General features: G+C 42.6%; 1 protein-coding gene across 4 annotated transcripts in view; it reads right to left on the bottom strand.

The window, feature by feature from the left end:
• ABCC8 (ATP binding cassette subfamily C member 8) overlaps nucleotides 1–13,912 on the bottom strand; it is a 137,463-nt gene that overhangs the window by 107,711 nt on the left and 15,840 nt on the right. For all 4 annotated transcript variants that reach the window (XR_013483806.1, XM_078148152.1, XM_021005294.2 and 1 more), the window contains exons 3-6: nucleotides 12,484–12,605; nucleotides 7,558–7,724; nucleotides 5,675–5,917; nucleotides 3,101–3,289 (exon numbers count right to left, since the gene is read on the bottom strand). Coding sequence is in view for 3 of the 4 variants with exons in the window: in XM_078148152.1 (XP_078004278.1) it covers nucleotides 3,101–3,289; nucleotides 5,675–5,917; nucleotides 7,558–7,724; nucleotides 12,484–12,605 (721 nt within the window). In the remaining variant the exon portion in view is untranslated. The remainder of the gene's footprint in view (nucleotides 1–3,100; nucleotides 3,290–5,674; nucleotides 5,918–7,557; nucleotides 7,725–12,483; nucleotides 12,606–13,912) is intronic.

The raw sequence follows: 13,912 nt of genomic DNA, 5'->3' as shown, positions 1-13,912 counted from the left end.
ACACATGTCTTATATATTTTATACTATATAAACGTTAGCTATACTGTTTTAAAATTGCAGGTTCCTTAAGAATCCTTGCCCCTGAAAAGCGTAACAATAAACTTTTTGCAACTTGGCTTAAGATTGCTTGAGTTTGTGAATTCATTCCAGATGACCCATTTTGTACTTTGTTTTTTTCTGAGGGGTCCCAACCTCTCAAAACCTCATCAGTATCAGAACACAGGTCATGCCTAGGCTTCCACAGACATCAGGAATAAGGTCCCTAGCTCCTATAAAAGCTTTCAAGGTAAGAAATGCATGTTGAGTATGAGATAGTCTTTATTTCACTCCATAGAAAATGCAGGAGCTGCAAAGGACTCAAGTGACCCCTCAATGAAAATAGAAAATACATAAGCTGCACATTAGTCCATAAATAATACATTAAAACCTCTATATGGATAAAAAGACAGTAAAATCCCCTAGAATTAGAGTACTCGATAATTGTAGAAAATATACAAACCATAGTTAGCCTACAAACATTACACTATAACCTTTAAACAACCTTTAACAAGAAATAGAAAAATCCCCAAGAAATAGGAGATTTGATAATTGATGGACTACCCTAAGGATCTTTACAATTATAATCTCATTTGACTCTCACAACCATCTTGTGTGGTAGGTGCTATTATTACCCTCATTTTATAGTTGAGGAAACTGAGGCAAGCATATATAGTACAAGTAGTAAAGATAGACGGAATGAGGCAAGTAGGAGAATGGGCTACATTTATTTGGAGTATCATGCTGCACTTTCAATGATCTCAAACTGCTTCCTGATGTAAAACCTATCTCTTTACCACCAATATTCTCCTGGTGATGCTCTATGAATCATGAAATGCCAAGATCTCACAAGAATGAAGCTTGCATATTGAAGATTCATGGTGGGGACATATGGGAAGCAGCATCTTACTTATGGTGACTTGTACAAGAAAGATGGCAGTCGAGACATAGGATCCCAGGATTAGGAGATGGAAGAGACCTTTGAAGTCACTGAGCCCAACTTCCTAATTTTCCAGATGAAGGAACAGCTTCAGCACTTAAGCAGAGGTGGTCTTCTGACTCCAAATCACTGCAGACTCTTTTTTATGACAATATCTCTACCCCAGTTTATCTTTACATATAGCAAATACACAGGAAACTTCATTCTAGACTGCTCTTCTCTCCTCCCTGCCCCTCCCCCCCAACCCAAAAAGCCAGCTCCATGAAATGGTGAATAGAGTGCTGGACTTGGAATCAGAAAGATTTTGAGTTTAAACCTTGCCTCAGGCATTTACTGACTGGGTGACCCTATACATCATCTAACTCCTCTGTGCCTCAGTTTTCATATCTATAAAATGGGGATAATAACAGCATCTACCTCCCACGGTTGTAGTGAGGATAGTAGTGAGATAATTTATGTAAAGCATTGTGCAAACCTTAACGTGCTACATAAGTATTGTTATGATTTCCACTCTACCATCAAGGTATTACTTACGTTATCATGTTATTATTTCTACTCTACCCTCACCATAGATGACTGAAAAAGGAGGTGGGCCAATTGTGTATTGAGAGCAGATAGACACATTTGTATCCTAAATATATCAAAGGGGCTAGGGAAAGGCCCCCAGTGCACAGGGTGGTTTTCCCAGGGAGGATTTAAGGAAAGACGCAGATATAAACTACATAGAATGAGAAGGCACCAAAGAATTACAATCTGTGGGAGTGGCAGAAATACTTCTATCAGTGAGAGCACAGATAGAAGGCATTACCCGAGCATGAAGATAAACCTTTAAAGCTATGGTACCACAGGCAGCAGCCCTTCTATTACATACCCGGCTCCCCAAGCATCAGGAAGATACTGGGTATACTCACAGCTGTGACACCAACAGGAATCCAACAGCTGCTGCTCCAGTGACACCCCCAAATTCATTGCATCACTACTTGCCCCACTCCCTGACAGTATAGACCACCTCTTGGGAGATAGTGTGCTGCCTCAAGGCCCACCTGACCTGCTGCTCCCAAACAGATTTTTTCTTTTGCAATCAGGGTTAAGTGACTTGCCCAGGGTCACACAGTGAGTGTCAAGTGTTCAGTCTGAGGCCATATTTGAACTCAGGTCCTCCTGACTTCAGAGCTGGTGCTCTATCCACTGTGCCACCTAGCTGTCCCCCCCAAACAGATTTTTAAAAAAGGAGAGACTAGACTTCTCTGGAAAGAAACACAGCCCATGCGAACAATAACTTAGCTTGGTGTTGTGGATTGAGCACTGGACTTACAAGAAGGCCTGGGTTCAAATCCTGATTTTGCCCTCTACTAACTAGATGACAGGGGCAAACCACTTAAACCCTCTGAATATCAATTTCTTCATCTACAAAATAGATGGATAATACCTGCAAAACTTACCTCCGAGGGCAGTTGTGATGTGCAATTGCGATTATGGCTGTAAAGTACTTTTCCAATTTTGAAGCGCTATATCAATGCCAGCTCTATTATTATTATGGTTATTAAGCAAATTAAGGTTTATGAAGTCTTTTCCTTACAACAGCCAGGGAACTGAGACTCAGAGATTGGAAGTGGCTTTTCCAAGGTCACATGGCTACTAAATGTCGGGCAGTGTTTCGAACCCAAGTCACAAGATCACAGATTTAGAGGTGAGAGGAATTTTAAAGGTCATCAAATCCAAACCCCTCATTTTAGAGATGGGGGAACTGAAGTCTAAAGAAATTAAATGACTCACCCAGGGTCACACAGCTAGTAAATGTCTGAGGCAGGATTGGAACCCTGGTTACCTGATTCCAAGTTCAGATCTCTTTCCCCTGTACATCATGATTGTTATGTCACTACTTTTAGAAACTCCTTCCTCCCCCTTCTCTCCCCACATTCTCCAATATATTTAGCTGTGTGTCCTATAGCAGGTGGGGGTGTTTTAGGCTGGGGCTACTACAGACTTCCACAGCCTGTCTCTTATCTGACAGTCTCTTACAAAAGACCTTCCATAGAAGCTCCCCCTGCCCTTGTGAGGGAATGGGTTGAGCCTTTTCCCTGCTCCCTGGAGAGGGCCTTTTGGCTCATGGGGGTTGCTTACCTTTGGCTGGAAGACTCCATTTTCTTTCCCAAGGTGGTTGACAATTCCAAAAATGCACAGTGGCCCTGCAAATCCTAGGAAATCAGCCAAGATCCGGAATGTGCTGCTGAGGACCAGCCTTCTCCCAAAGGCATGTGAGAGAGCGCACCAGATGGCCCGGGAGCCCTGGGAATATCTGGAGCCCTTCCCCTGATCCAGCAAGAAAACACAACAGCACAATCAGATCCCTCACAATGGATGGGGCAAACTGTTCCCCGGAGACTGATCATGACCACTACCTCCCCACACATCCCCCACACTGGGCTGCCAGTCCTCACCACCACAGTAACAGCAGCTTCATATATGCAGCACTTGAAAGTCCTAATGGCTGCCGTCTCCTTGCACTTGGATGAGCTTGCTGAGATGAAGAGGACAGAACCCATTTTAACCAGGCAGAGTTGGGCAGCTGAGCTATTGAGCTCACCCATTTTTAGGGGGTCAGCATCCATCTTCCTCTGTCAGTAGTTTATGTGTAGGTGTATGTTGAGGCAACATGAGGAAGAGGCAAAAATAGACTGGATACATGGGAAATCAGTAGTTGTGCCACTAGCTAGCTATGTGATCTTCGTGTCTTAGGGCTCAGTGTGCCCACCTGCAAAATAGGGATAATTATCCCCGCCCTGCCTACTTCTCAGAATGTTAGATGGCTGTCAAAACCATCCCCAAGTATTAGGAGGTCTGTCATCAGGAAGAGGGATCAGATTTGTTCTGCCTGGCCCTATGGGGGGAGTCATGAATGGGAGCTTCAGAAAGGCAGTTATCACTACAAAAAGCTTTTGTACAAAACAAAATCAATATAACTAGGAGTAGAAAAGAGACTGTCAATTGGGGGAAAACCTTCACATTAAATTACTCTGATAAAGGTCTGATCTTTAAAATTTCTAGGAAATTGGCACAAATCTATGTCATGCCCAATAGTAAGTGATTAAAATCTACAAATAGACAGTTAAAAGAAGACAAAAGGTAAATGATGAACTAGATGAGGTAGATAGATGGTGCAGTGGAGGAAGTGCTAGACTTGGAGTCGGGAAGACCTAGGTTCAAATCCCACTTCAGATACTTTCTAGGCACATGGTAGATGCCGAAAAAAATGCTTCTTGTTTGCCTTTCTATGTGACCTCTTCAACCTCACTTTCCTCATCTGTAGAATAATGACAATAAAAGCTCCTACCTCCCAGGGTTTTTCAAGGCTCAAATAAGACAACAAAAGTAAAGTACTTAGCAAATCACAAATGTGATATGTGTGTTAGTTGTCATTATATTTTTTAAATGCCCCTAATCACTAATAAGAGCAATACAAATTAAAACAACTCTGAATTTTAGTAATCAGCATTATTCAGCAACCACAGGAAGAGTGGCACACTAATGCATTATTGGTGGAGCTGCAAATTGGTTCAACCATTCTGGAAAACAATTTGGAACTGTGCTAGGAAGTGACTAAACTGTTCATACCTTTTGGCCCAGAGGTACCACTGGTGGGTGCCCTGGGGTATTTCCCCCAGGGAAGTCAAAGACAAAAAGACCTCTCTATATACCAAAATGTTCATAGCAGCACTTTTATGATATGAAGAATCCAGAAGCAAAGAGCATGCTCATCACTCAGAGAATTTCTGAACAATTCTGTGATTCATGAATATAATAAGATAGCATTGTGTGGTAGGAAACAATGAATAGAAAGAATTAGAAAGGCTGTATGGATTGTTGAAGAGGAAAATGAGAACCAGGACAACTGTTATGCATAAGAGCAACAATTAAGTAAAGGAAAACAATTTAAAAGAGGTCAGAACTGATAGCAATGCAGTGACCAATCCTGACTCCACAGGAGTGAGGCTGAAACTGACCTCCTTTCAAGAGAGGTGGTGGACTATGGGTACAGAATGAGGCATATGCTGTCAGATAATCAAGGCGTTTGATTTGCTTAATTGCACTTTGTTACAAGGAAGGGTCCTGCTTAAGGAAGTGGTAGAGTTGGGACATAGCAGTGATGTAAAAAGAAAAAACATCAATAAAACACTTTAAAAAACAGATTCCAGTTTCTTATAAAGAAAATATTTCTACTAACAATAGCTAGCATTTAAGGTTTGCAAAGTGCTTTATGAATATTATCTCATTTATCTTCACAACAGCCATGAGAGGCAGGTGTTATTATCCCCATTTTACAGATGAGGAAACTGAGGCAGTCAGCAGTTAAGTGACTTGCCCAGGGTCACACACTTAGAACATGTTGAGGCAGGATTTGAACTAAGATCCTCCTGACCCCATGCTAAGTTGCTTCTATTGAAGCTATCTAAATGACCTTAAGAGATAAGCTCTCTACCATCTTCAGAGGGGATTTCTGTTCTGGTTAGGACAAGATGTCCTCCAAGGTCAGGTCTGGGTCTGAAATCTGGTGACTTGGTGAAAGCCCTTTTTAATTAAGCTGTAATGGATTATAACACAGACTGAAGAAACCTCTCCCCCCGCCCCCGCCTTCTGTGGCTGTGGAGGGCCCAGAAGAAGCCTGTTCTTCTGACGAGGACCGGGTCCATCACTGACCTTCTGGGCTTCAAAGGCCTCCCGGAGGTGCAGGTAGTTAGTTTGGGCCCTCATGGCAATGGGCAGCTTCCCGATGGCCTTCAGATCAATGGGTTTCTTATGGGCTGTCTTGATGAAGGCATTCATCCACCAGTAGGTCCCCTTGGACAGCAGGTTCACAAAGGGCTGCAGGAAGCGTACACCCAGATCCTGCAGGTCCTCTGGTGGCTTCACCTCCTTGGGAGTCTTGAAGAACACATATCTCTGGGAAGCACACATGCAGTGGGCAGTGAGTGACCTACGTGACTTTCATTGCCCTGCCCCAAATAAGCATGGTAAGGGATGCCAGGGCTTGGCCTCTGGGAGATGGGATGAAAAGTGCCCTGAATTCGCCGTTTAGCATAGCCAAGTTCTAGTCCAAATTTTATCACTTATTAGCTTAATTAACAAATTTAGAGCTCGAAAGGGCATCAGAGACCACTCAGTCCTACCTCCTCCTTTCACATCTAAGGAAACTGAGGCCCAGGAAAAATGAGTGACTTGCCCAAGGGATATGAACCATACATGAAAACTGTGTGACTCTGGAGAAGTTACTTTGTACTTTTAAGTCTCAGTCTTCTCTCCTGTGAAATGGGGATGGGCATACTTGCATTACTACCTCTTGGAGTTGTTGTGAATAATCAATAAAGGAACAGAATTCTTTGAAACTAGAAAAGCACTATGGCAATATGAGTTCTATGAGTTATCACTAATGATATCTGAGAAAGGAGATGCATCATCTCCCTTGACCATATATTTGTTTTTTTATGCATTCAAGGCAATCAGGGTTAAGTGACTCGCCCAGGGTCACACAGCTAGTAAGTGTCAAGTGTCTGAGGCCAGATTTGAACTCAGGTCCTTCTGACTCTGGGGATGGTGCTATATCCATTGCACTATCTAGCTGCTTCCTTTGACTATTTATTTTAATGCTTCATAACCTCCTGGGTCTACTCTCACTCAGTCCTGCTGTGGTTTAAGCTGTCCTTACTTATCCTGTCCTCCCAAGGAGGCAGTCAATATATAGGAGTGGCAAAATTTGGAGGTGGAGGATCTGGGTTCAAATTTGACTCTGCTAAATACTACCTGTGTGACCTTAGGCAAGTAGCTTGCCTTCTCTGGGCCTCAGTTTCCTCATCTAGAAAATGAAAGGGTTCGACTAGCTTACCTCTGAGCTCTCTGTAAGCTTTAAATCTCGTGATCTTATGAGTTATTCACTTCTCCATAGAATCAAGGACACACATAGAGTAGGGAGAATGGTATAGTGGAAAGAACATTGGATTTGGAGTTAAAGGACCTGGGTTTGAGTCCTGACTATCATTTGCTGCCTGGGTGACTTTGGACAGCTCCTTGGGCCATTTCTTCTCAAAGAGGGGATCTCTAAGGTCCCTTTCAGGTACAAATTTGTGACCGATGATTTGGGTGTGACTTACCACTTATCCAGATTTCACTTCTCTGGGCCTCAGTTTCCTCTTCTGAAAAATGAGGGGATACAACTAAATAACCTCTAAGCTCCATTCTGATTCTAAATCTGAGATCCTATGAATTCCCTCCTGTCCTGTTTACCTGTGGTTTTTTTTTCTACAAACTAAATTTGGACTCTCCCAACTTTTTTTTTTTGAATGTTTAATTTTCCTATCACTTCTCAAACCCTCCAGCATTCCTAGTACTGACTCATATGGCTCTCATTAACCCCATATAAAGGAGCCCAGCAGAGCCTAGATGAGTTCCTAGGGTCAGAGGGAGGGAGCATGCCCAGTGGTGAAGAGGGACAAGAGCTCCCTCAAAGCTGTCCCAAGCCCAGGATAGCTCTGTCCCCGGAGCACTGACAACAGAGAAGGGGACCGAGCAGGCCGGGAGCTGCTTACCCTCACTCTGATGACATTGATTTCCACAGTCAGCAGCGTTCCATAGAGGATGACCAGAAGCCCGGTAAGGCAGAAGCGGAGCTGAGAAAACCCAATTGCATTGTCATAGAACTTGACAAACTTGATTGTCTTGGTTATGAAGGCCAGAGTCCAGTAAATCAACAAGGCTGAAATGGAGAAAAGGGAAACGTGTGTGTATGGGCCTAAGGAGGAAGAGCTGTGACTCTCCGTGTCTGTGTCCACGCGAACCTATGGTATTGTTCAGTCACTGCAGTCGAGTCTGACTCTTTGTGATTCCATTTGGGGGGTTTTCTTGGCAAAGATACTGGAGAGATTTACCATTTCCTTTTCCAGCCATTTTATAGATGAGGAAACGGAGGCAAACAGGGTTAAATGACTTGCCCAAGGTCACATACCTAGTGTCTGGTCTGAGGCGATTTGAATTTAAGATGAGTCTTTCTGACTCCAGGCCTGGCACTCTATGCACGGTGCAACCTAGCTGCCCATGTGACCCTATGCATGAGTGTGAATCTGTGTGTAAGGATGAATCTGTATACAAACATGGATCTCTCCAGTGTGTTTGTGAGTCTGCTAGAAGAGTTCAGCTATAAGTATATGTTAGGGGATGGTGGTAGTGATTCCAGACCGCATGGTAGAACGGACTGAGCATTGGACTAGGAGCCATGAAGACTTGAGTTCAAATACCACTTCAGACAGTTATTAGTTCCATGACCTTGAGTGAGCCCCTGGACCTCAGTGTCCTTATCTGTAAAATCATGAAGTTGGACTTGATGACTTTTAAGGCCCCATACTGCTCTAAGTCTATGATAACAGGATCCTAAGTAGGTATGAGAGAAAGTTAGAGTACCAGACTTGGAATCAAGAAGACGTGGGTTCAAATCCGACCTCAGACACACTGTCTGGGTGACCCAGAGCAAGTTACTTTATCCCTCTCAGCCTTGGTTTCCTCTTTTGTAAACAGGAATATAATAGCCCTTAACTACCAATGTTGAACGGATCAGATGACATAATTTATATAAAGTGCTTTGCAAACCATAAAGTGCTAAATAAACGCAAAATGTGGTGATGGTGGTGATGATGATGATGATGATGATGATGAAATTGAGTGTGAGTCCAAGACTCACTCTGGCTTCCACTGCCCCAATCAATCAATCAATCAACCAACAAGTACTAATTAGATGCCTGTTCTGTGCCAGGCAACGTACTAGGGCTGAGGATCTAAGTACAAAGAACAAAACAATCCCTAGTCCATAGGAGCTTACATTCTGCCCCTAGCCGCCTTCTCCTATAGCATGCATCACATGTTACAGATCAGTCCCCTGGCAGGGCAGAAGAGCTCCTGAAAAAGCAAGAGGAATCAGTTCCTTCTTCCTTAGAAACTACCAACTCTTTTCCCAAGAGGTAACTTAGGTTATAAAAAGAAAATCTTAGTTACTCACTGTTTTGTTTCCTTGTGAATTAAAAAATAGACTCTCCAACATGAGCTGCCCCATGGTGGGTGTTTTGGGTCAGTGAATGCTCCCAGCTGACTGAAGGGTCTTTTAGGAAGCTGGACCCTGACACTGGCTGTCAGCAGACTATATTCGACACCCTGCTCGGCCTAGAGAAAGGAATGCCTGCACCTGTCATGTAAATTACCTGCCACCCAGACCTGGTTAGCATGAGATGGCAGACTTTCCTTTAAGACTACTCAGAGGGAGTTAGATTTATACCGTGTGTATTGTGTATATCTTATGTAATACATATAATAAGATGGATCCATATCACACATTACATATATACCTATAATATCTATATTACATATATGTATTATTTACAGGGAAGTGCTGACAAGGGTTTAACAACTGGCTTGCAAAAAAAGGATACACAACATACTTTTAAGTTTAATTCGCATTATTAACATTTTTCTCCATCATTCTCTTAAGTCTTGACTAGAGGTGTCAAACTCCAGGCAGCCAGCTGCATGAAGCCTGCAAAACTCCAAGTACCACCAAACCAGATTAAAATGTAATAGGCAAATGTTTAATGAAATAAATAAAAATATAGCACCATATAGATAATGTTAATTGTGTTTTTCTAAGTTGGTAGGGATCCATTTCTATTTTGGTTTAATACCACTGGTCTAGATGACCAAGAAAACAATAAATTAAGCCCACATGTGTTTGTATTCTTTGCCAATTTCATGAGCCCCTTCAAGTTGGTTCCAGCATATTCCTGATATGTAGACACATATTATATGCAGACACATATATACACATGTATGTAAACATGTGTATATTTAAAAACATATATGTTATATGTATACACAATATATGTCTTGTATGTACATAGCCAGTTGCATGTTGTCACTCCTCTTTGAATGTGAACACCTTGAGAACAAAGACTGGTTTTATCTTTCTTTCTATCCCCAGTCTTTATACAATGCATAATATTTGTTGAAACTATCTTTGAAAGACTTAAGAATTCTGATCAATGCAACAACCATCTATGATTTCAGGGAACAAAATGATGAAATATGCCAGCCACCTCCTGACAGAGGTTATGGACTCAGGATGCAGACTGAGGCATGTTTTTTTGGACACGACCAATACAGTTATTTATTTTGCTTTACTATACATTTTTTTTTATAAAAGGTCCTCCCCACCCAAGTCAGGGAATGGAATGGGAAGGGGAGAAAATTGATTTTTGTTAATGGAAAAAATAATTAGAAAAATTAATGCTTGTTGACTGCCCCCTTTGCCAGCAGCAAGGCACTCTGGAAGCCCTAAGCTAAGGCCCTCCTCTGCACATGCAAGAGAGGGTCAATGTTCTACATAAAGGTGGTGACCATTCTGCTGTCCTCTGGCCCCTCCCCTCATCAGCTTATGTTTATAGCATTATTCAGACATGACACTGAACCATGGTTTAGTTCTAGCTGCCATATTTAAGGAGGACATGTATAAACTTAAGGATGCCTGGAAGTGGGTGACCAGAATAGGGAAAGCCCTCAAGATCATGCCCAAAGAGAAGGAGACTTCAAATCTGTGAAAGGAAGGGGCGTATACCAGGACCCGATAATTGTGGAGGTTACATGGTGAGTGGGATGCATTTTTCAGCCACAGCTTCTCTCAAAAATAACCCATGAGGTCACAGAGCAATCCACAACACTAATGGATGTAGCCATACACATACCCACTCTTGGGGAGAATGACATGACAACTATGAAGCATTTGAGTGACTGTCCCTTCTGTAAAGGTGGGACCAGACCCGTTCTGAGGGCAGAACCAGGAATGATGGATGGAAGTTAAAGAGAGGCTCACTTAGTCTCACAGAAGGAAAAGCTTCTTAACAATTAGAGCTTTTGCCTAAATTAAAATAGCTGGCAAGTGGAAGAGCCAGGATTTGAATCCATATTCTCTCCCTCCAAATCCAGCACTCTTTGGGATGCCGCTCAGAATTCTTCAAGTGAAGGCCGGATGATCATTTTAGGTGATCCGTATGCAAAAAAGGATTCCTGACCACCACGGGCTAGACAAAATCCTTTCAAAGTGAGATTATTTTGTTTAAAATAAAAGCCCCCGACTGGGAAATCAACAGATCATATTATCCTACAATAGGCTCTCAGATCTCTGTATCTCAGATTTTCCAATCTGTAAAATAGGGGGAAAGGATCAGGACCATAGAATTAGATCTGGAAGGGAAAGTGAAAATCATGTACTCTAACCCTCTCATTTTGAGGCCAAGAAATTAAGTGACTTGTTCAAGGTCACAGAGGGAGTAAGAGGCAGAACGAAGATTGAAACTCAGATCTTCTGACTCAAAACCCAGCACCTTCTTCCAATGCTACCTGTTGCCTACCACTTCAGCTAGGTAACTCAGATCTGTGAAAGGGAGGGATATATACCAGGACTCATTAACTGTGGAGGTTACACGGTGAGTGGGATGAATTTTTCAGCCACAGCACCTCTCAAAAACAACCTATAAGGCCACAGACCAATCTACGGCATTAGTGGACATACCCACACAGAAGAAATGAGAGATTCTTGAAGTATTGAATCAATAACAATAGCCACTCCCATCCTTATAGAAGACTTTAAGAACCTACGATGCTATTGTCTGTCTCAAATGAGATGCCATGTGTAAACAAGTCTGTGTAACTCTAAATTGTCATACAAATGTAAACTATAGTTACCATATTTTAATCATTTTTCCCATGTCCCTCCTTCTCTGCTCAGCCCACTCCCACCACATCCTCCTCTTCTGTCTTCTTCAATTATCAGATCACAGATTCACAGTGGAATCCTTACCTTAGAGACCTTCTAGCCCAAACCTCTGATGGGCCATCAGAGGTAAGGTGGCTTGCCCAAGGTCAAATAGATAGTAAGTGGGAGAGGCAGGATTTGAACCCATGTTCTCTCCCTCTAAATTCAGCATTCTTCCTGGTATACTACATATGCCTCAAACATAGATCAGTATCCTCGTTCCCCTCACCCTCCTATGGTCTCTCTTGAACCAACTGTATTCACTATGACCTAGGCTGCAGAAACACAGGGCTCAGTAAGGAGACAGAGATGGGGATCAGCACACTCTGGACTTTAGATGGGCACCTAGCCCCACCTTATGATTACAGGTAGTGGTTATTCCCAACTCCAGGTACACAGGCTGAACCAGAAACAGTCTGAGCCCCAGACACACAGCCTGAACCCTCTAAACAACAGTACCAGAGCCTAGCAAGAGGTGCACAGAGAGAATCTAGATTCTAGATTTGCAGAGGTGAAAACGACCTCTAGAACCATCTGATTCAACCTCCCATGCACCGCTATAATCTCCTCTCTGGTGCCTGTGATTGGCCATTGTCAGCTGACTATGGACACACAGGGAAACCAGAGGCTGGTCATGAGGTTGTGGAACAGCTCTATCACGTACCAATCAGCAGCTTGGGAAAGTTGGAGGTCTCAATGTTGTGATAGTAGACGACAGAGGTGATAGCTGCCAGAAACGCCATCCCGGCGGGCATGTACAGGTGCAGATGACGAGAGTCAGCCACCCTGAGGGGAAGGAGAGAGAGAGTGAGAAGTTGTTGGACTAGTCCCACGCAGCAGATGCAAGAGGGTGCGGAAGCTATCCTGTGCATGCTAAGACAATGAGTGCCACAGCCTGCTGCCAAACCCCATGCTTTCTTAGGGTTTGCAGTGGACAGTTTCTCAAAATTGGTGGTGTTTGGAGATAGGGCTAAGAGAGGGAGGGAAATGAAGGTTTTGTTTCAGTAATAAAAATAAGCCACTGAGAAAGCTCAGCTCCTTTGAAGGTGTGGAATATTGTCCCTGGCTCTTCCCCCATTACAAGGGATTGAGGGCAGAGATGACTAGTTTTCTTTCTGCTGGTATTTGTATTCCCGGGCACTTAGCACAGAGCCTGGCACACAGTAAGTCCTCATCATATTGTTGGCTTGACCAAATGTAGACCTGAGACAGGGACTGGGAAGGAAAGATGTATTCAGAAATAAAGGTGATGGAAAAACAAAGATAAAAGCACTGAGAAGAAGGAAAAATATGCTTACAAAGCACTTTATTTTATTTATAAAAGTTATTTTTCTTTAAAGCAGCCCAAGGAAGTTGGGAGCTAACATATTTGTCACTTTCCATGGTTTCCACAGCCTCTCCATGTTGAGGTTGGAAAAGCACTTCACATACAACTCTGAAGGACTTAGGATGAAAAATGCTATCCATCCCCAAAGAAAGGACTGCTGGTGTCTGAACACAAACTGAAGCAACTCTTTTTTTTTTCCACTTTATTTTTCTTGAGGTTTTTTTTTGTCTATGTTTTCTTTTACAACATGACTATCATGGATATGTTTTGCATGACTACATATATATATATATATATATATATATATATATAAAACCTACATGGGAAAAAAAGAAAAGCATCTCATATATATGATTTTACTTGAGCCTTACAATAACCTTTTAGTGAGGCAGGTACACAGGTATTATTGCCTCCATTTTACAGAAGAGGAAACTGAGGTTCAGAGTGAGTAAGTGATTCACCCAGAGTTAACCAGCTAGTAACTGCGTGAGGCAGGATTTGAACTCAGATCTTCCGGATTCCAAGCCCATTGCCCTATCCATTGCACCAAGGTCTTGAATCATAGTCCTTGAAGCTAAGAGGCAGTACATGAGCTATTCTGAAGTTAAGGAAGTCAAGAAGCATTTACTAAATGCTTACAGGCACTGCAGGAAGTACTGAGAATACAAATGTAAACAGAAAGATAATCTCTGTCCTCAAAGAACTTACATTCTAATGGGAGAAGACAAACATAAAAGGAAGCTGAAAAGTGAAGATAAGGGGGTGT

Source organism: Phascolarctos cinereus, unplaced genomic scaffold, assembly GCF_003287225.1.
Source record: "Phascolarctos cinereus isolate Bilbo 61053 unplaced genomic scaffold, phaCin_HiC Scaffold_9;HRSCAF=440, whole genome shotgun sequence".
Lineage (NCBI taxonomy): Eukaryota > Metazoa > Chordata > Mammalia > Diprotodontia > Phascolarctidae > Phascolarctos > Phascolarctos cinereus.
Note: the sequence above shows the minus strand (reverse complement) of the source record. Positions and strands in the feature narration are given on the sequence as shown.